General features: G+C 43.2%; 1 protein-coding gene across 1 annotated transcript in view; it reads right to left on the bottom strand.

The window, feature by feature from the left end:
• Positions 1-2,580: 2,580 nt before the first annotated feature.
• Ncbp1 (nuclear cap binding protein subunit 1) overlaps positions 2,581-20,533 on the bottom strand; it is a 32,219-nt gene continuing 14,266 nt past the window's right edge. Inside the window, exons 8-23 of the mRNA XM_052176434.1 lie at positions 19,926-20,141; positions 18,142-18,239; positions 17,160-17,223; positions 15,935-16,045; positions 14,338-14,402; positions 12,734-12,796; positions 11,742-11,816; positions 10,797-10,900; positions 9,214-9,336; positions 7,782-7,884; positions 7,280-7,373; positions 6,231-6,334; positions 5,597-5,711; positions 4,708-4,836; positions 4,144-4,257; positions 2,581-3,092 (exon numbers count right to left, since the gene is read on the bottom strand). Of these exons, the coding sequence (XP_052032394.1) occupies positions 2,979-3,092; positions 4,144-4,257; positions 4,708-4,836; positions 5,597-5,711; positions 6,231-6,334; positions 7,280-7,373; positions 7,782-7,884; positions 9,214-9,336; positions 10,797-10,900; positions 11,742-11,816; positions 12,734-12,796; positions 14,338-14,402; positions 15,935-16,045; positions 17,160-17,223; positions 18,142-18,239; positions 19,926-20,141 (1,692 nt within the window). The 3' untranslated portion in view covers positions 2,581-2,978. The remainder of the gene's footprint in view (positions 3,093-4,143; positions 4,258-4,707; positions 4,837-5,596; positions 5,712-6,230; positions 6,335-7,279; positions 7,374-7,781; positions 7,885-9,213; positions 9,337-10,796; positions 10,901-11,741; positions 11,817-12,733; positions 12,797-14,337; positions 14,403-15,934; positions 16,046-17,159; positions 17,224-18,141; positions 18,240-19,925; positions 20,142-20,533) is intronic.

The raw sequence follows: 20,533 nt of genomic DNA, 5'->3' as shown, positions 1-20,533 counted from the left end.
GAGCCAAGATGGACCCGAGTCTGTGCCCAAGGCCCCATTCTTCAGGACCCACACATAGCAATTTGGACATGCTGTATTAAAAGGGGAAAATGACAACTTTCAAAGTTGAGTACCCGACTATCTCATCAAAAGCATTAATTTATCATTTAAGTATATACCTGCCTTACAAATTCTCATCAAGCACAGGGAGGGGTGACAGCTTGCTTCCATATTAACACTTGTAAAGTAGAAGTTAGTCACCAGTCTTACTTCCCTATAGGCATCTACCTCAGTTTAGCTAGCCAGTTTTCTTCACTCTTGTCAGAAGTATTACCGAAGAGCACATGAGTAACAGCTGTTAGAAGCAACTGTTATACATGAACAAAGGATCGAGAGCTGGGCGGTGGGGGTGCCTGCCTCTAATCCCAGCACTCAGGAGGCAGGGGCAGGGGCAGGGGCAGGCGGATCTCTTGAGTTCTAGGCCAGCCTGGTTTAGAGTTTAGTTGAAAGACAGGGTTACACAAAGGAATCCTGGTGGGAAGGGGTGGGAACCAAGAGAAAGAAAAGAGTATAAGTTTTTGTAGAATGCAGCTCAAGTAGAACTAGCTGAGGTCAAAAGCAGGAGCCATGCCCTAGGAAGCGCTGCTTCGACAGGAGGACAGGAGCCATTCCTAACTAGCACACTGTGCTTACGCCGCGGCAAGGAAGCACCCAGGACTCGGAGGTGAGGTGGTCATTTTCGCCCCTCAGTTGCAGTAACTGGGAAGCTGTGCGGCTCACTGTTCCTATCAGCTGCTGCACGCTGCACCCGGAGAAAGGGCAAACTCCAAACAAGTCAATCCCAAGTAACTTGGGGCCTTCATTACTAATTGTTCTTTGGAAACATTCAGCAGAGATATTCTGTGTGGTTTTCAAGGCTGGTGTTTTACATATGCCGTACTAATTCTTACAGCTCAGTAAAAATTGATCCTGAGTGGGCAGCCGGACTTCCTTATAGAAAGACATTTCTAGCCCGATGGCAAGAGTAAGTGGGGTTCAGGCTGCTGCTAAGTTCTATTGTGTGGTGGGGAGTAATTCATTCCTGAGATACATGGATTTAACTTCCTTGCTGTAGACTTCAGTGTTCCTGAGGTCTGCTTCTATCTGTGAAGTGAGCAGTCATCTGTCAGAAATCTGCTAGAAAGATTTAATAAGGAATGGCAGTGTGATACCCAGTAGTTAGTGAACACTGACTGTCAAGACCGGCACAGGAGATCTGTTCTGCTGTATGCTTTTGTGCTCTAGCTGACTTTAGGTTAATCCTGGTACCCAGACATCAGGCTAGCAAAGGCACATTGCACCTTTCGCTTTTAGGTATGATACAGGAAGCAAGGTATGTCTAGTTTGACAACAGCCTGGTAAGGAGCCTTTGTCGACTTCACAGGATTCATGAGGCAAGCATCTTGCCACTTCTGCTTATGGGAGCCCCATGGCAAGGGAGCAGCTGCTTCCTGCTTTTGCACTGTCTTCTATAGGATACAATCCTCCGCTCAGTGTTTCCAGCTGGCTGACCAGGATAGAGCAGGGGCACATGAATGAACAGTTCCTAGAAATCCCTACTACACAGGAGGATCAAGTGTGCAGATCAAGAATAACCAAACTCTACTGTGCCCCAGGAAAGGATACAGTTACCAGTGCCTTCAATGGTTAATTCTTTGGCTCCTGGAGGATTGGAGCTATTTCAAATCAATTAGAGCATAAGCTATGTTAAATGGAGGAGGAACAGGGTAAAGAAATAGGATATTTAGCTAAGAATCAGAGTCCGTCTTTCTGAAGTATCTCCCATCCAATCCTGAGCTACTGAATTTAAATGGTTAAATGATCCTTCCTACTTTAAATGTGGTGTTTAAAAAGCCCAGGAATTCTCATTATTAAGAAATTATATTCTACGGACATTGAAATGTATGGTAACTAAATACCCACATACAACAACAACACAATCACGATGTATACTTCTAGAGTATAACATGTACAAAAAGATAGCAAAGCACAAAATTACCACCAGTAATTTTATCATTATTAGCGGATTTTTTCTAAGGTTTAATGAGAAGTTTAAAAATCCTAGAAATCTGGAATGGCAGATAATCGCTTATGCATTATTTTACAGAGCACTCATTGCACTACAGCCTCAATAGCCTCAGGGATCGAATATCCACTCCAGGACCACAGAGACAAGCCCCAAGCCAAGTCCATGGCCGCTCATGTATCACCGCTCCACATCAGCTGTGATACTACAGGATCTTGGGCAGATTCTTCTTGAAGGTGCAGGGCATGACCAGATGCTTTTCAACAATGGCTGACAAACCTGCAATCACCTGAGAGGTAGAAGATCTGCTGCCGTCTTCATTATACTTTGAGATCGCAGTTTAAAATAACTTTCAAGATTTCCAGGTGGCTTATATTTAGACAAATTTGGGGATTAGTACTAATAATCCTTTATGCTAACAAGTAGTATCTTAAGAATACTACTTAGGAAAAGTGTCTGCAAAGGCAGCTTTGGACGGAGACTAAGCACCCTTCAGGAAGAAGAGAGACTACGATGATAAATCACGACTCCCAAAGTGTAAAAAAAACATAACTACAGTTTATTCCAGCCATGTTTCCCAGGAGCAGAGAAAAGCTAGCTCCCTGGGGATAGCCTGGCGGTTTTGTCTATTTTGCAAGCTTAACCTTGCATTTCACACACCTCAAACCTGTTGTTTTGGGCCCTAAAGAGAAAAAGTATCAAATTTATCACAGGAAAGTTGTGCCTCACATATGTACAACTCTACGGTCACCGTAACATCGCTGTCATAAAGCAACACTTGCCCTTCAGGGCGACTGAGGGTCACGTCATATTCCTCGCTCTCCTCCCCCATTTCCGTCAGGAAGTGAAAGACTACTACAAGAAAGCAAACATTCAAACCATCGAAAATAAGACAAGTTATTTCAAGATAATAACAAGGGGAGAAACGTGACTGTTAGGCCTGCAGCGCACAGAACTGCTGGAACACAGCCAGGATGTGAGGGTCTAACTCAGCCGTGAAAAGCAGGTTCTCCAGGGTCACCATGTACTGCTGGATTATCTGGTGATGCTGCAGACACAGAAAGAGGCTTCAGTCAGGAAACAAAAAGCAAGCAACCTTGTAGAACATGTCCCTCACAGCCCACCCATGCTGACACATCTAAGAAGGCTCAGCTTTGTAACACTACAGGGGAAGGGCGGAGAGACATACAATAATTTAAACCCAAACCCAGTTCTTATAGCCTCGAAGCAGGAGCCACTGCCCACAGCTGCTATCGACAGCTGCAGAGCACGCCTGGAACATCAGGACACAAGACACTGTCAAGTCAGCCTGTCTAGGGAGCCAAAGCATTAGAAAGTTGGAACCTTTTCTCTGTAGACTAAAACACACTAAGAAATTTCTATAGGGCTAGGGGCTCTCAGTTACCTCTTAAATGGGCTAATACATCTGGGAGATTTGGAGGCTTAAAGAATTGAACTTTTACTTTTGAACTAATTACTTTTGCATTAATCACTTTTCTGAAACAAAGGTGGACTTGGGGAGTTAAGAGGAAAAATGAACTTCAATCCCCTGCACATCAGTAAATCTAGCTGAAAGCAGTTTACCTTGTTCCTGTGGACACACTTTACCACGGGGGTAGGTTTTAAAGTAACTTAATGCATCTAATTACTGTTAAGTTAGCAGGCTTTCGTTCCCTCGCTACATTTCCGTGCAGGGCTCCCTAGTACGGGAATTGGCAACCCAGAGAGTAGGTGGTACAGAGCACCTTGGTTAAGTACTCTGAAGATCATGAGGGGCAGCAAATGGGCAGAAACTGGGCCAACAAGAGCTGCACAACCTCCACAGCTTTATCAGGACTTTTTTCTTTAAAGATTTATGTATATGACCACACTGTTGCTCTCTTCAGACACATGAGAAGAAGGCATTGGATCCCATTAGAGATGGCTGTGAGCCACCATGTGGTTGCTGGGAATTGAACTCGGGACCTCCGGAAGAGCAGTCAGTGAGTGCTCTTAACTGCTGAGTCTAACAGTGGTAAGATTCAGAATCTGTGGTCTCGAGCACGACAGACTGTGTTTCCCTAAACTCGAAAGCCTGAGACAGTGGTGCCATCACAAACCTGCAGGAAGATCTGCTGCAGCCTCTCTATGCAGTTCTTATACCACGGTGTCAATATACTGGTCCCATCAGTCTCACAGCGTACCAAGTGCTCAGTCAAGATCATGATGAAACGCTGGTAAGAAGCACAGGTTGAACAAGTATTAGGGGAGGGATATTAACCTCTCAACAAAGCCGTGCCAAGAGTTCTCAAGGCCTTGCTGCTCCACTGGACTGTGGGGTGCGCTCCGACTTTCAGGACCCCCCCGGAGCTGTCCACTTAGCAAGGGAGAGATCTAATGTTAAATCCCTTAGCTTCTTGTAGAAATATGTGCTGGCCTCTGCTCCAAGGAAACAGCATGTGACTATCAATCTATGTACAGAACATCCACAGGTAAAGAGTCATCACCTGAGCCATCAACTACAGGGAACCCGTGGGACAGGTATTTAGATGATGAGCCAACAGCTCAGACTCACGGTGGCCTCAGGTTGTGACAGTCTTCCTTTGCAAAGTTTTCTATTTTTAATGTGTAGTAATTAAAAATGGCAACTTTCAAACTGAGGAGGGATGCCCTTTACATCTCACCTGGAAAATGACGAGGAAAAGGTTCTTCTGCTCGCTCTGAGCAGACTCCACCTTCTCCTGCAGCCTTTCTATTTGCTCCTCGAGGGCCCCGTCCTTCCTGTCGCTGCCCCTGTCGTCATCATCACTGCGCTGCAAAACAACAAGCCAGTGTGGGGCATCCACCACAGAGGGGAACAATTAAAACAGATCAACCCCAGGTTCTGCCCTGTGGCCCAGGCTGGCTCTGACGTATACACGCCCTTCCTGCCTCCACCTCTTGAGAGCTGGTTTAGGCGGTGATGGATGGGTGGTGCTAGGACTCAAACCAAGGAGCTCAGAGACACTAGGCGAGTGACCCTAGGCCTGGGGAGGATTTTGTGCTAAGAGGCTTTGATTCCCGGATTGATTTCTCTGGGAAACTTGGTGGTGTTAGTGCTATTAGGGGGTGAGGCCTAGCAGGTGTCACTACCGTGGCCAGCTCAGCCATTAAACTTATCTTTGCCCCGCCTTCTACAATGGTGGATATGCTCAACACCAGTAACAAAGACCATTCACTAGTGTAGGTCAGAGGCTCAGCCAGCTCACGGCTTCCCTCGAACAGTCTTTATTACCATGGGAATAATCTGCCAAGCTGGGATTGAGACTAACTTGTCCTACCTCTCCACACAGCCTCTACAACTGTATCTCTTCTCCTTTGCGCCACTTAGAGATACAGAAGTTTTCTCCTAGGAAGCCAATGCAGAGGTGGTAAACTAGGGAATTATAGTTTGTGAACATCAGTGCCATAGCATGTGACAGTTTTATGTAACTTGGAATTAAAAACAAAAAACCCTACTGTCACGACAATGGGCTGGGACTACCCTGCAGGTTCTGTCCCAATTTGTAAACCTCAGATCAACACATGACTTACACGTTTGTGCTGCCTGGCCAGTTTCTCTTTAGCTTCTTCTAGCTCTTTCTGGATCTTCAGAACATGTTTGTTCATCTTACGAATTGTAGAGTGCAGAATTTCCCACACAAACAACCTTAAAGTAATACAGCATTTGGTTAACGTATGTTATGCTACTAGAGAGAACATATCTGCACCATTTCAGTCTATCATTCTTAAGGGCTGACAGGGCCTTCTATCCTTTGGGAAGAATTAGGCATTTTTTTTCCAGCAACACTAGTTCAGGTGAATAACCTGTACTTGTTGTCTACCCCTTAATAAAACACCATCAATAGAGTTGGTTCTCTCCTACCATGTGAGTTCTGAGGATCATACCCACGGATCTCAGACCATTAGGCTTGAGAGCAAGCTCCCTGACCCACTGAGCCATCTTGTTGGCCCTGTAAAAACTTTTGATCATATGTCATTTCAGGACTCAGTATATTTCAGACAAGTGTGCTCTGCAAATAGCAAGTGTAGTGGAGAAGTTAAGACTGTCACAGATTTTATTTCATTTGCTTTCACTATATATTAACTCTTGCTATTTGGTCCTGATCATTTATAATGCCTACATAACTTCACAATGTTGTTAAATGATATAAATTCTGGTTCAAACCTCGTAAAGTCACGAGACAGCTCCGATGAGAAGATCCAGTTTGCTACTGCAGCACAGTCAACAATCTGTGTACGAATCATCTTGTCAACCAGTACCGCAATCATCTACAATGAGAAAAGAGACAGGGTCAATTGGTACTGATAAACAGGCATGATGATAAGTAATGCTATGAAAATGAAATAGCAGGACTATAAAATGTGGTTTTTAATGGCAATGGAATTGACCAGTTTAAGCCACAGCTCATCCCTTTTTTCTTCTAGATAGGGTTTGATATAGCTAAGGCTGGCCTTGAACTGATTTTCCTGCCATAAACTTCCCAAGTGCTGCCATTGGAGGCATGGGCCACCACTCTTGATTAGACTAGTCAGTCTTCAGATTTATTCTGCCTTCTGCTATGCTCTAATACTGTAAGTAATACTATATTAACAATAAATATTGCATGAAAAGACAACTCTTGAATGGTAGCACACACTCTTTAAGAAAACTTTCATTGGTAATACCTTTATGAAAATATATGTGTCTGTGCATGTGTAATTTCAACTGAAATCTCCCTACTTAAAAAATAGCATCTTATGGGTCTTGTTTATAGAAATGACTAACATGATAACTATTTCCTACCAAATATTGTGGTCAAACAGTTTTCTTCCTCAGCATCTAATATGTATGGAAATGCTTTAGCACAAAACATATCGCAGTGCCACCTGAAGAACGTTACCAGGGTCTGGCGAGATGGCTCAGTGGCTAAGATACTTGATGGCAGGCCCGACAAGCCAGGCTCAGTACTGAGGCCTCACCATGGTAGAAGGAGAGAACGGACCTGAAATTTGTCTTCTGACTTCACAGGAGCTGGCCTGTGACCCCTCCCATGCACCCCTAAGCAACAGCTCAGTATAATTTAAAAACCTACCAAGAAGAATGTATCAGTTAATTATTTCGATAACACTTAATGGAACAGATTTAAAAACATTCTACTGGCAGATTCAACCATCCTTAATTTCTTCTCTGGATGCCCACACAGCCAGGGCCGTGTCTAACTGAACAGTTGTTACCTGTGGGTGATTCCTCCAGACTTCAAACATAACTCGAAGCACGTGCAGCTTCCCCTTATCACTTTCTGCTAGAGTTTTGAAGACTTCATGAAACCTTTAGACAAAGGTGAAAAGTACCACATACAGTAATTCATAAGCCCTTTAAATGTTACTGAATTTAAAATATAAATGCATAAATACATCGATAAGACATCAGATCATATAAATGTGTTGGAATTCCACCTGCAATGCTCTTTTCTTTGGATTCTTACAAACTTTGCTATCTTTAGATGCCCACCCCGGCAGGCTCTCGTTGTTGCTTAATTCCTGCCTGTGTAGATGACTGTCCTCAGGACCTAGGCTGCCACTGCCTCCCCTACCACATGCACACCTGCACTGCACACACTTAACGAAGCCACCAGAAACTGAACCCCACCCTACCAAATTATGTAGGAAGATGTTCATATTTAACAATTTTAGGGAACAGTTACTACAGCATTGGTGTTCAAATGTCTATACTTACTTTGCAAGAGCACTGAAGGAGTGACTGAAGGACTTAGCAGCTAAGTGCAGCAGAGTCTGGACAAAGACCTCTATTTTCAAGGGGTTAAATCTGAACCCTTCATCTGAAAAATATTTTATATTAAGATTTTAAGAAGTTAATTATAGTAATTCCTTAGTAATGCTATACTTTGGAATGCTAAGGATAATAACATATGAACATATAATAATGCTCTAGTAAAAAACAAACACTAAACCCTACAGATTTCAAATACTGAAAACATAAAACTAAGTTGGGCCACCCAAGGCTACATAGCAAGACCTCACCTCAGTCCCGCCTTGAGGCAGCACACCCTTACGTCTCTCTCCCGGGAGCACGTCCCACTTCTTCTAGGTACCTCGGGTTGTTTGTATGGCAGGCTCTCACTGTGCACTGCTGCCAGCCTGGAGCCGCCAACCTGGTCAGGCTGACAGGTTTGTACTACCACTTCTGCCTTACGACCCATTTGCCTAAAAGCATCACACATCCCTCCTTTGTATTCTGATTACAAGATTTTAAACTGTTAAAGCAAAACCAGCAAAATCTATAAACCTACATCTTACAACTTTTGCCAAGTCTAAACCTCCTGTTTCCACGGCTGACTGACTGGTCCTCGTGTACTCCCCAAACAAATGGCTGTCTCTGCAGACTTGCTATTTGCTCTACTTTTTGTGCAACACAGATTTACTTAACTAAATATTTCACAGTATGCCTTTTTAAGTACCGACACAACTCTCTCATTACTTCATTATCCAGTCATAATTCAGGCAAGCCTTTATTTCATTCTGTCAATTTTCCTATTCATACCAGGAAAATAAAACAAAGCTAAGATGTTGGCTGAAATTACATGATATATACCAACTAAGATTAGGCAGTAATATCACAATAGCTTATAATTTGGAGAAAATGTCAGCCACACCCGCAATATCCAACCCACTAAGCCCCCCCCCCCCCCAATTTGGGAAGCCTTCTTAATGTAGAGAGGAATAAAGTAGAAATACCTGAAGCCCCTGAATGAAGAATGTATGATTTATTTTTATGTAGCACATGGTGTATGCCCTTTTTTGGTAACTGTTGTTGCTTTTGAGACAAGATCTCACTGTGTAGTTCTGGCTGACCTGAAATCTACTATGTAATCTAAGCTGGCTTCTAATTCATAGAGACCCACCTCTACCTTTGCCTCCCAAGTCTGGGATTAAAGGAATGCACACCATACCCAGGATGGGCTTTAGTAATATAAGCTCTTCCCAGGAATTTTAGAGCCTCTTAGGTGAGGGGTTAAATATGCAGGTGCTCAGAACAGCTGACAGACTCTGTGTGAGCACCAATAGGTCGCCTCAGAGCTCATGTTGCCAGAGCTATGTTTATGCTTTATGTGTGAGGTTCAGCTGAAGAAGTCACTCTCTCATCTCACCGTCATCATCAACCTGGTTAGGGTTTGGTACATCCTTCAGAATGCTGAAGATCTCATCGTTGGTTGCCTTACTTTTAAAAGCAACAGATAAACAGAGTGCCACGGAATGTCCAGGAAGAGAATCTAAACACAGAACAGAAGGAAAGGTAGATTAATCTCAAAGCCTCTTCTATGAGCAGCTAAATCTGTTTGTTATTCCCTTTTACAACAGAATGCTCTTCAGGCCAAGATCAGCATTTAAACCACGTATGAGACTAGAGAGGAAAGCTTCGCCTGATTCAATGCCTTTTCACCTAGACTGGAACAGACAGCTCCCAGTGCCAATGCTCAGGAGCACACCAGGCCTCTGGCCTCCCACACACCTTAAATCCAAGCTTCTCGGCCAATTTTGCCAACAACCCTTTCTTCTGGGGCAAAAGAGTTCACACATGGTGAATACTGCCAAGGTAAAGGCCCTGTGTATGCTTACTACTGGTTAGGATTTTGTGAGTAAGTACTTATGGTATAGAATTTATGTTAATATAAAGGAATCAAAGCAAAAAGAAATGAACCTTCAATGTAATTCAGACAATGGTAACAAAAAGGGCAATTTTGACACAGGATCATAAGAAGGCATGTAGTAGCTAATGCCTGTCCCAATAGGCCATACAAGGATAACCATGTAGCCAGTACTTGCTGTGAGCCTGTCCCTGAAAGCAGAAGAAAGTCTATGAAAAAAAAAGTCACACACACACACACACACACACACACACACACACACACACACACACGCAGACACGCATGCAGGCACGCACGCACGCACGCACGCACACACGCAGGCAGGCAGACAGGCAGGCAGGCAGGCACGCACGCACGCACGCACGCACGCACGCACGCACGCACGCACGCCCAAGATAATAAGAACCCTTTGTCACCAAGGAATTTACACACCAGCTGAGAACCAAGAAATTTACTTCAGAAGCAGACAGAAAGCATTTTTATGTATCAGGTTTGTTAAAGGTTACAAATAACAAACTTGGGCCAGACCAAAAAGGAAAACAGGAACTGGAGATGAAAAGAGCTTTCTGTAGTGTGGAAGGAAGAACAGTTCTCAGACACAGAACTTCCTTGCAGCACAAAATGTGAGGCTCATGAATGGAAGACAAGATTCAGTGCAACCGCCACAGCACAGCTGGAAAACCTGACATCCACCTCTGTACCTGTCACCACTGCACACCCTGCCTCCAGGAAGCTAATAATAATAACAATGAAATCCTTCATCTAGTGGCTAATAAGAGTCACTTTTCTTTTCTTTTCTTTTCTTTTCTTTTTTTTTGGTTTTTGGTTTTTTCAAGACAGGGTTTCTCTGTATAGCCCTGGCTGTCCTGGAACTCACTCTGTAGACCAGGCTGGCCTCGAACTCAGAAATCCACCTGCCTCTGCCTCCCAGAGTGCTGGGATTACAGGCATGCGCCACCACCGCCTGGCTAAGAGTCATTTTTTCAAATACAGAAATAAGTCAGTTTCTCCTGCTATGAATACCCAGCTTCCGAGCACGCACAGATCAGTACTTGTAAGAAGATGCTTGGTGATGCATTACTTACTGCTACTTTCATCTCCATACTTGTAAATGCAGGTTGGGTTTGCAGGACACAGAGCTGAGAAGGTGGGAGGAACAATATCTAATATATGTTGATGGTAAGACAACCTACAACACAAATAAGAGCCTCAGCAAAGTCTCATGTTTCAGTCTCTGGTGATACTTAACTTGCCCAGAAAGCCAGAGTCCAAGATCCCAAACTCAGTGGACAACCAAGAAGCAGACGGGGACAGCCCTTCCCACCGCTGGGTAAGTTAGCGTAGCTGAGCTCAGGCCTGTTCAGACACTGGCTTTGCAGCATGGGCTCAGGGACCACAGTCTGCCGGTGAGAGACGGGAAGTGAGAGCGGGCTGGGTGCGGGTGGGATGGCATGGCTGGGAGGCTGGATGTGACACAGCAAAGAATAAATGGGAGATAGTGAGAGCCACACTTTGTCCTGCCCGACAGAGCATTTACACGGAATTTACTATGTTGGGTTGGCTGTGAAAAGAGGGATATACCACGCAAGCAGGCACGCACAGTGTCTTCCCAAAGGCCTCAACTCAACTACCCCTAAAAAAATACACATTAAGAGCTCAGATCACAGTTCCCCAAAACACTCTATTAATTAGAAACAAAAGGCTCTTTAAATAGGTGGCTGTAGGAGAGGGCTAAGAAAACACAAATTAGATAAAAACCCAAGTTTAGAAACTAAGAAAAGGCTCATCGACGTTGGGAGACATGGAAAAGAATCTCACTGGCTTAATTCACAAAAAACCCAAATGGACATCTACTTGTAGCCTAAATCTTGATTCAAAAGTGAGGTGGACAAACACTAGGACTTAGGAAAGAATATCGTGGACATGCATCGTAAGTGCAAAACAGAGGAGAGAGAAACCTGTCAGATAATAACCAGTTCAAGCAGTGTCCTTCATGAGAAGCTGAGAAGCTAAACCAGGGGAGAGCTTACCTCATACACTTCTCTAGAACTTCTCTTACAAACTTTGGTTTGGGACTTTCAAGATCCTGAGTAAGACAATCTGACCTAGGGAGGAAATCTGGATTTATTAAGTTAATATGCATAATCTTTTGTAGACATACTCTTCATTTCCTGGATTATACTAGGGTCTTTCTATCTTTTATCTCATCCACATATAGTAACTAAATATCGATGAAATAAATACTTAACACAACGGACTATTTTAAAAGTGAATTTTAGAGGTTGGCGAGATGGCTCAATAATTAAGTGTCTTCCAGAGGTCCTGAGTTCAATTCCCAGAACCCACAATGGAGGCTCATAACCATCTATAAAGGGATCTGATGCTCTCTTCTGCTGTGCAGGTGTACATGCACACAGAGCACTCATATGTTTTAAAAAATAATAAATAAAAGAATATATAGAGTTTTACATATTAAGGTTCTTCTGTGTGTATATATATATTCATATGCTACATACATGAATGTGACATGCACATGCAGGGAGACCAGAGGGCTGGTCCCCTGGTGTACCCATGTTGATTTTTGAGATGTTTCTCACTAGGCCCAGAACTTACCCATTAGATTAGGTTGGCTGGCCAGTGAGCTTCAGGGATCTGTCAATATGTCTGTGATTAGAAGCCCATGTCTCCATGGCTGCTTTTTTTTTTTTTCTTTTAAATTAGGGTAATAGTGGGTAGTGCTGGCTAGTCTGGAAATTACTATGTAGTTGGTCAGCCCCCAACTCATAGAGATGGGCATGCCTCTGCCTCCTGAATGCTGAGATTAAAGGTGTGCGCAACCATGCAGGGCTCAACATGGTTTTTTTAACATGGGCTCTGGAGATCAAAAGTTGTGTCTTTATGTTTGAGTAGCACACACTTTAACATGGGCTCTGGAGATCAAAAGTTGTGTCTTTATGTTTGAGTAGCACACAAAACAATCTCCAATTGTTTTGAATAAGGAAGGATAAAACATTACACTTACCAATCTTCCCAGCTCCAACGGAATTGAAAATTACTTAGATGATGAGAAAACCAATTAATAAACCTACATTGGCGAGCAGAGCAGAGAGAAGAGAAAATGAAGAGTACAATTTAGACCATAGCTTATAAAATCTGTTACACAGCTCAACTGTCTTGGGGCACCCCATTACCCATAGCTTCTGTAACTGTTTTCTCAACAAAGCCTCTGCCTCCCTGTTGTGTGTCTCAGATACCTCGGCTCTCACAACGGGGCTCCCTTTGTTCTTGTTAGGGAACAGCTATGATTTAAGCTCACATTTTGTGCAAAACATATAATTATCACAGCTATGAAGGAGAGTATTATTTTTCTCATGTAACTGTTGATGAAACTGTTTAAAAATAAATTGCAGTGAAATGTTTACAAATGGTAGAATCAGAGTAAGCTTCTCAGGTTTTGCTGGGAATTGGACATGGGTCCCTGGGAGAGGGGCTGAGACTTTTCGCTAGCTCTTCGACTCTCACACTTAAACCATGTCCTTTTAAAAGTGTAAGTACTTCTTCATTTATGTGTTTACATGGTATGTATGTGTATGCAGTGCCAGAGGCCATATGGGTATTGGATCTGCCAGGGCTAGAGCGACAGGTGGTTGTCAAGCTTCAGGCCATGGGTGCTGAGAACCAAACTCAGGCCCTCTGGGAGAGCAACAAGCACCTTAAATGCTGAGCCTCTTCAAGCCCACTGCAACCTTTTCAGGGCAGCCTATATGCCTGAAGTTCCCCACTTAAAAATACACTCAGCTCTCAAGACAGGAAACATCTTAGTGTGTTAAATAGTGCTATGAAGACCATCTGAGTACTCAAAATGTTTGCAGAGTCGGTACTCTACTAAAGTAGAGACACTGAAAGACACTTTCTTAAAGTACTTCCCTCAAGACTCTGACTTCAGCCGGACAGTGGTGGCGCTCGCCTTTAATCCCAGCACTTGGGAGGCAGAGGCAGGCAGATTTCTGAGTTTGAGGCCAGCCTAGGCTACAGAGTGAGTTTCCAGGACAAACCTGGGCTACATAGAGAAACCCTGTCTCAAAAAAACCAAAAAACCAAAAACCAAAACCAAACCAAACAAACAAACAAAAACCCGTAAAGGTAGTCACAGAGACTTTCCCTAAAAGGAAACAGTGATCATGGAATGACCTCCTGCTAACAATCTAAGATAGACTTTATTCATTGATTTAAAATAAAGTGAAATCTTAGTCACAGGTTTGAAGATACTTCTCTATACCTTCAAAAACAGATTATCTATAAGTGTTTATATATATATCTACGTATCTATATCTATAAAATGATAAAAGCATTATTAGAGTTATCATTCAAAGTAAGCTTATCTTAAAGACTTGCATATGAAATTAAGTAGGAAAAGTTAAAAGGAAAGAAATGGAATTATTAAAGAGAAGCAAACAGGGCATCACGGACTGGAACAGACCAGACTGTGATGCTCTAACAAGCCAAATGCTATTACACAACAGGGTCTTAGAAAGCAGGGAACAATTTGTAAATCCTTGACAGGCTTCTGAAGATTCCTGCAGGCACTGACACAGCCCTTAGTTTCAAAGTCACCAACGGCCGTACCTGTCTACACACGTGGTACTCATCGTGTCCAGACGCATGTACAGCATCTCAGTCGCCTGCGCGAGCTGTGATCAGAAGGTAAGGAAAACCACTTCCCACTCTCCTTTAAAATAAGCGTGGGGGAGACATAAGACCCAAGGACAGTGTGTGTCTTTTACTCTTCCACATGACTCATCTTGTTTTCCAGGTTGAAGCTGTCGATGATGGATGATGGACAGTAACCCTCACTGCTCCTTTGTATGCACCCCCTCAGCCATCTGAGACCTCTCCCCAAGCATCCACCCATCTTCTGTCATGAAGGAATCTTTTATTTTTCTAAAATTTCATAAAAATAAGTGTCATGTTCAGTGAATTTGTTCGTTTTTTCAGCATAAATTATTTTCAACTTACACCGTTCACTGCGTTAAGAACAAGTCTTTTTTTGTTGCTGACTTGAATATCACCATTGCAAGGAAACAGAATTCATTCATGTATTGTTGGACATTCAGGTTATTTCTGATTTTGGAAATATCACAAACACAATTTCTATAAGTATCATGTCCAATTCTATCTCTTGAGAATGAAAACAACTATCACAACCAAAGCAAACAAAAGTTTTTCTAAAAACTGTGGTGAGTACTAGTAGCAAACTATCTTTGAAAACAAAATTCCATATAAAATAACTGGAGATGGATGTTCAGGATGTACAAAAAGAAACGGACACCCGGGATGGTGAGTATATATGTATCTAAATGGTATCATGGATAGAATATTTTTTCTTTAAATGCCAAAAAGATAAAAGAAAATACTTGAAATTGGACTATTTTCTGATCTTTTTATTATCTAAAAGGAAGGTCAGAAATTAAGACTGACAGGCATGTAGGATAAAGTTATAAGACAAAAACAATATAGTAAAAACCTCAAACTTTTCGTAATCTAAGAGGGAGACAGTAAAGACAAACAAGGGGTGTGAGCAACAGGGCGCTGCTGACTGAGTGTGAGACTGGAGTAAGTGCAGAGAGACACACAAGGAAGCTGAAGGAAAGCATCCTAAGTACAAGAGAGCTGTTGACACCACACACACACACACACACACACACACTCAGAGTCACAGACATGGAACTACTTATTCAAATCATGCAACTAATGAGCTTATAGAAGTCCTGAGGTCCTGAAACAGCAGAATATACATTCTCTTCATGAAACTATTATTTTAAAAGGCAAGTGATTAGCCTCAAACCTGTAGTCCCAGCGCCTGGAGTTTGAGGTGGTCCTGGGCTAGAGTAAGGCCCTGCCTCAGAAAACAAACAAAAGGCAATGCCAGCATCATTAGTGTGTCGTGAAAGTAACAGGATCCTTCTGGGGAGAAGAAAGGAGCCTTTAAGCAACAACACCACATTCTATGTTAAGCAGAAGGAGATGCTATATGTTAACTTCCCAAACATCCATTTTGTCCAAAGTGTTATTTACTTAAATATCAAATGAATCAATTGAATCAAATGAATCCATTATCCCTAAAAGCATAGGAACATGAAGGTGAACCTGAGAAAAAATACTCCATACTGCAATCTTTAAAAGCACAGCCAAAGTGTGTACGCGTAAAAACATGAAAGGATACCACTTGGGGCAGAGAGCCCGGCTGAAGTTTGCACAGTTCGATTAGTAACGTAGTGTACATCACATCAATGTGAGGTGGCGCTGGAAGCTGGAACAGCTCTGCAAAGATCACCTGAGAAACAACCCAGGGTCAGAAACCTACACCTTAGTTATCTTTGCATTTCTGCATTAGAAAGACCTACACATTACAATCCAACCATAAACACCACAACACCTACAAGGGAAAGGAATTACCTTTAATTCTTAAAATGTATCCTTTCTGAGACCTACAACTGAACATGACCATCCCCCGTTCTACCCCGAGAGTCTGCTAGCTGAAGGCTGCTGTGACCTACAGTGCTGAGACAAATGCACAGTAATCCATCCTTTCAAGTCTCAGAGTTGACTGAGGGAGCATCAAGTGGCTCGATCCGTGGAGCTGCATTCCTGGAGGTAATGTGAACTATTGGTGGGCCAGAGATGGAGACAGCTGAGTGTCTACGCTGCTACTCACACCAAACCTCAGATCTTTGTGGCAGGCTATTTCCTACCCCTTCCTAAAAGTCTAAAGCCCTAGCCTGCATTCTTTCCTCTTAATGCATGATGAATTCTACACATTTTCAGATTTAAAAAATGAGGTGGCACATGCCTGGAGTCCCAGCAACTCAGGAGGATAAGGTAGGAGGGTCATGAGTCCCAGATCAGGTTGGGTGATGTAGTGACACTCAGTGTTTTATATTTTGAGACAGGGTTTCTCTGTGTAGCCCTAGCTGTCCTGGAGCTCTCTCTATAGACTAGGCTGGTCTCAAACTCAGAGATCTACCTGCCTCTCAGGTGCTTGGAGTAAAAGCGTGTGGCACTTAAAAAAAAAAAAAACAGAGAAGGGGAGAGGGAGAGGGAGAGGGAGAGGGAGAGGGAGAAGGAGAGGGAGAGGGAGAGGGAGAGGAGAGAGGAGGCAGCTGAGGCCAGTGAGATGACCTGACAGGTAAAGGCTCTGAGTGAGTCAGTCCCTCCCTCCCTCCCTCCCTCCCTCCCTCCCTCCCTCCCTCCCTCCCTCCCTCCCTCTCTCCCTCCCTCCCCCCCTCCCTTCCTCCCTTCCTCTCCTAGCAAGGCTAACTGAGAACCCAAACTGCTGGCATTCCCTTAACCCCTCTATTCATTCTCAGAACCTGATAAATAGGAGGGGAAAAAACAAAGTTAGCAGACAGGCGGGGAAAGTGAGAAGTGGCACCCCACGGTGTGCCTACCTCCACTATGTGGTAGTTCAAGGGGATCTTGTTCTTCCCTGGATAGCTCACCAGCTGTGCAGCGCTGTAAAAAGTGTGATCCAAGTTAAGTAAGTGTACAAAGATATACATGAAGCCCAACAGCCCTAAAAGTCTAAAGCCCCAGCCTGCATTCTTTCCTCTTAATGCACGCATTGTTTGTCTTACACACAAAATGAAAATAATAATACCATCACCTTCAGATCTACTAACCTAGGTGCTTCACTCCTAAATACATTTCTCTTCAAAGTCTAAGCCAAAACTTTCCAGCTCTATGAAATTTTATTAATACTTAGGTTTCTAAATGCTAGAAAACAGAAAAAACAAAAACAAAAACCAGTAGTATGCTTTAATTTCCACACGTCCAAATAAAAGCGGCCTACTATCAGTTTCAGCTTATTTGGGGTGTGTGGGAGGTGTGTATGAGTGTTCAGAGGTCAAGGTCAGTGCTGAGTGGCTTCTTCACGTGCTTCTCATTGCACCGGGCTTAGGAACTGGAGAGATGCTCAGCGGATGAGGAGGCTGTTCTTCAGAGGGCCCAGCTCTATTCCAGCACCCGCTCGCAGCTCGAAACTGTCTGTGACCCCATTTCCGGGTGACTCAAAGCTTTTATGGCACTTGAGAGCACCAGATACACATCTGGATACAACTAAACGTGTATGGAAAATACCCACGTTATTTATTAATACATTAAAAAGAAGACTTCAAGCAAAATATCTGGGGTTCACGGACTGGTTTGACTGGTGGGACAGCAACCCCTAGGGATCCTCCTGTGTCAGTACCTCCAGAAATAAGCTATGGGCAAGTGCCAACACCTGACTTTTCCATGGGTTCTGGGCACCTGGGCGCTGGTCCTCATGCTTGCTATCTCTACAGCCTCACACCTCTAAACATACACTTTGTTCTTACAGAAGAATCACGATGCCTTCCCACCCCCTTTAAAGTACCACAGAGGGAATCTTACCAAGTTTTCCTTTCCTTCCAGTAGGATTTTATGATGCAATGAAGGTTCTCCTCTATGACAAACCTCTCTACTGAATGGCTCCCTGGCATAACAGGACCCTGGAGAGAAGACCAAACATACTCAAACGCAGAACCATTAAACAGATTTCGTTCATTTGCTCAATGAATACTTGAGACTAGGACTGAACTGCTGTGCTAAATAACTACCACAGAAACAAGTGTATAGTGCTCCTGAGATATCCCATAAGGACACCAGAACTATTTTACAACTTTTTTATTTAAAAAACTCCATCACTCTGTCTGTCTGTCAGTGCTTGTTCACAAACCATACCCTGAAGAGCCTACTGTGCTGGGGCTGAGGCTGAGGCCCCATGCGACCAGGACAGAGCATGCAGCAGTTCTGCTACTTAGCTAATACTAAGCTTCTCTCCACAAACAATCTAGCAGTCAGATGTTTGCTGACTGGCCCCAAGGCAGACATACATACTGAGATATAAAATAATTAGTATGTGCTTAAATATTAATTTTTAAATCCATTATCACAACAAAATCTTGTTTTTCTATTAAAGAGTTGCCAACAATTTAGCTTTATTAATAAAAAACATAAAAAGTATTGTAAAACTAGAATGTTAACTTGGAGGCTGATGAAAATATTTTTAATAATTGTATAATATGATAACTTAAGCTAAGTTGTTTAAAAATATGGACAATTTAGAAAAGCAAGCTTTTTTTTCCCCAATATTAACAATAGCTAAATAGGCCTGGGAGTGCAGCTTGGTCAGTAGAGTGCTTGCTCAGAACGCAGGAAGCCCAGGGTCCAGTTCTTAGACAGATAAACCTGTGTATGGTGGGGAATGTCTGTAATCACAGCAGCGGCAGAGCTGGAGGGTCACAAGTTAGAGGGCATCCTCAAGCGCAAGAGCAAATACAATGCTGTAAGTGACCCTTTCTCAGGGAAAAAAAGCTGAAATGTGTAGCACAGTAGTTCACAAGTACTATCTCAGAATTCAAGAGGCCAAGGCAGGAGGATTATCACAATGAAGATGGACTGGGCTACAGAGAGAGACATACACAAAACAAACAATAAAAATCAGCTAAACATGTGCACGGGAGATGGCTCAGTGGAAGAACCCCCAGAATCCACATTAAAAGCTAGCCCAGGTGGCATGTACCTCTCTCCCCAGCACTGTGGGACTCTCAAGATAGGTAGATTTGTGGGGCTTAGTGGTCATCCAGTATAGCCTTTGAGAGACCTTGCCAACTATCCCTCCCCGTCCCCATCCCCTCCACCTCCCCCTACAGGTGAAGAGCAAAGCCCGCCTGGTAGCTGGAGTCAACCTCTGGCTACCCTGCACACAACACACCCCTCCCCTAACAGCTAAAACTGAGCACTCAGCATGAGTCACTGTTCAAGGTATTTTACATGTGATAATAATTTAATCTGCCTAGAGATATGTACTATTATTATTCCTTGGGAACCTAGGCAAAAGAAGTAAATCACACCCTAGTGGGCCCAGGCAGTATTTGCATGAAAATAATAGCTAACTTGGCTCTCAACTCACCCTGTTAAACTATGCTGTCTCTCTTGTTTATACGAGTAAATCAAAAGTTTTTGCATATCAAGGTGATATAGTTTGCTGAATTAAAACACTAAATTGATTTTCAATCTTCTTATGTTACTCAAAGCCAATCTGGGCTCCAGAGAGACAAACCCTGTCTCAAAATATCAGTCAAAGGAAACTAAGCCAGGCCCGCCCCTCCTGGAGATCTCAGCCACTCTCGTACCTCTGGGTCATCTGTGTAGTCAAACATCCTGAAGATGACCCTGGGCATGGGGTACACTGAGTCCTCCGTGTGAGGTGGTGGTGTGAAAGGGGGCAGGTTGTGCTGTAGTGCTTCACAGAGGATGCTGTCGAAGGCAAGGTAGGGTCTTAGGATGTGCCGTTCCTGCCACCGGTCCTTCTTCAATTTCTGAATCTGGGCCCACAGGCAATCTAAATACTAAAAAGAGATTTTAATATTTAATAAATACATCCTGGCTAAGCATAACAGAAGTCTACCCTCTAAAATGCACAATAAAGTAAACTAGTTTGGTATTTCATACAGTAGTAAAAAAATGGCATTACGTTTTTGTTTTCATTTAAAATTTTAAAATTACATTGCACACACTTGTCACAGAGTCACATGTAGGTCAGACGACAACTCCTGACAGGTGCTCTGTAGTGCCAGCTCTCGCAGGCTGCCCTCCCCTACTGAGCAGGCTCGCTCTCCATTTCTACTGAGGCACATTTGGAGTTGTTACTTCTGCTATTTTTAAAATTGAGTATTTAGATATAAAATTTGTCAAGTCTGTGAAAACTGGTATTCTAAAAAGCAAGGGCTGTCTCAACTAC

This window comes from Apodemus sylvaticus, chromosome 3 (genome assembly GCF_947179515.1).
Source record: "Apodemus sylvaticus chromosome 3, mApoSyl1.1, whole genome shotgun sequence".
In the NCBI taxonomy this organism is placed as follows: domain Eukaryota; kingdom Metazoa; phylum Chordata; class Mammalia; order Rodentia; family Muridae; genus Apodemus; species Apodemus sylvaticus.
This window is presented reverse-complemented; position numbering and strand designations above follow the sequence as displayed.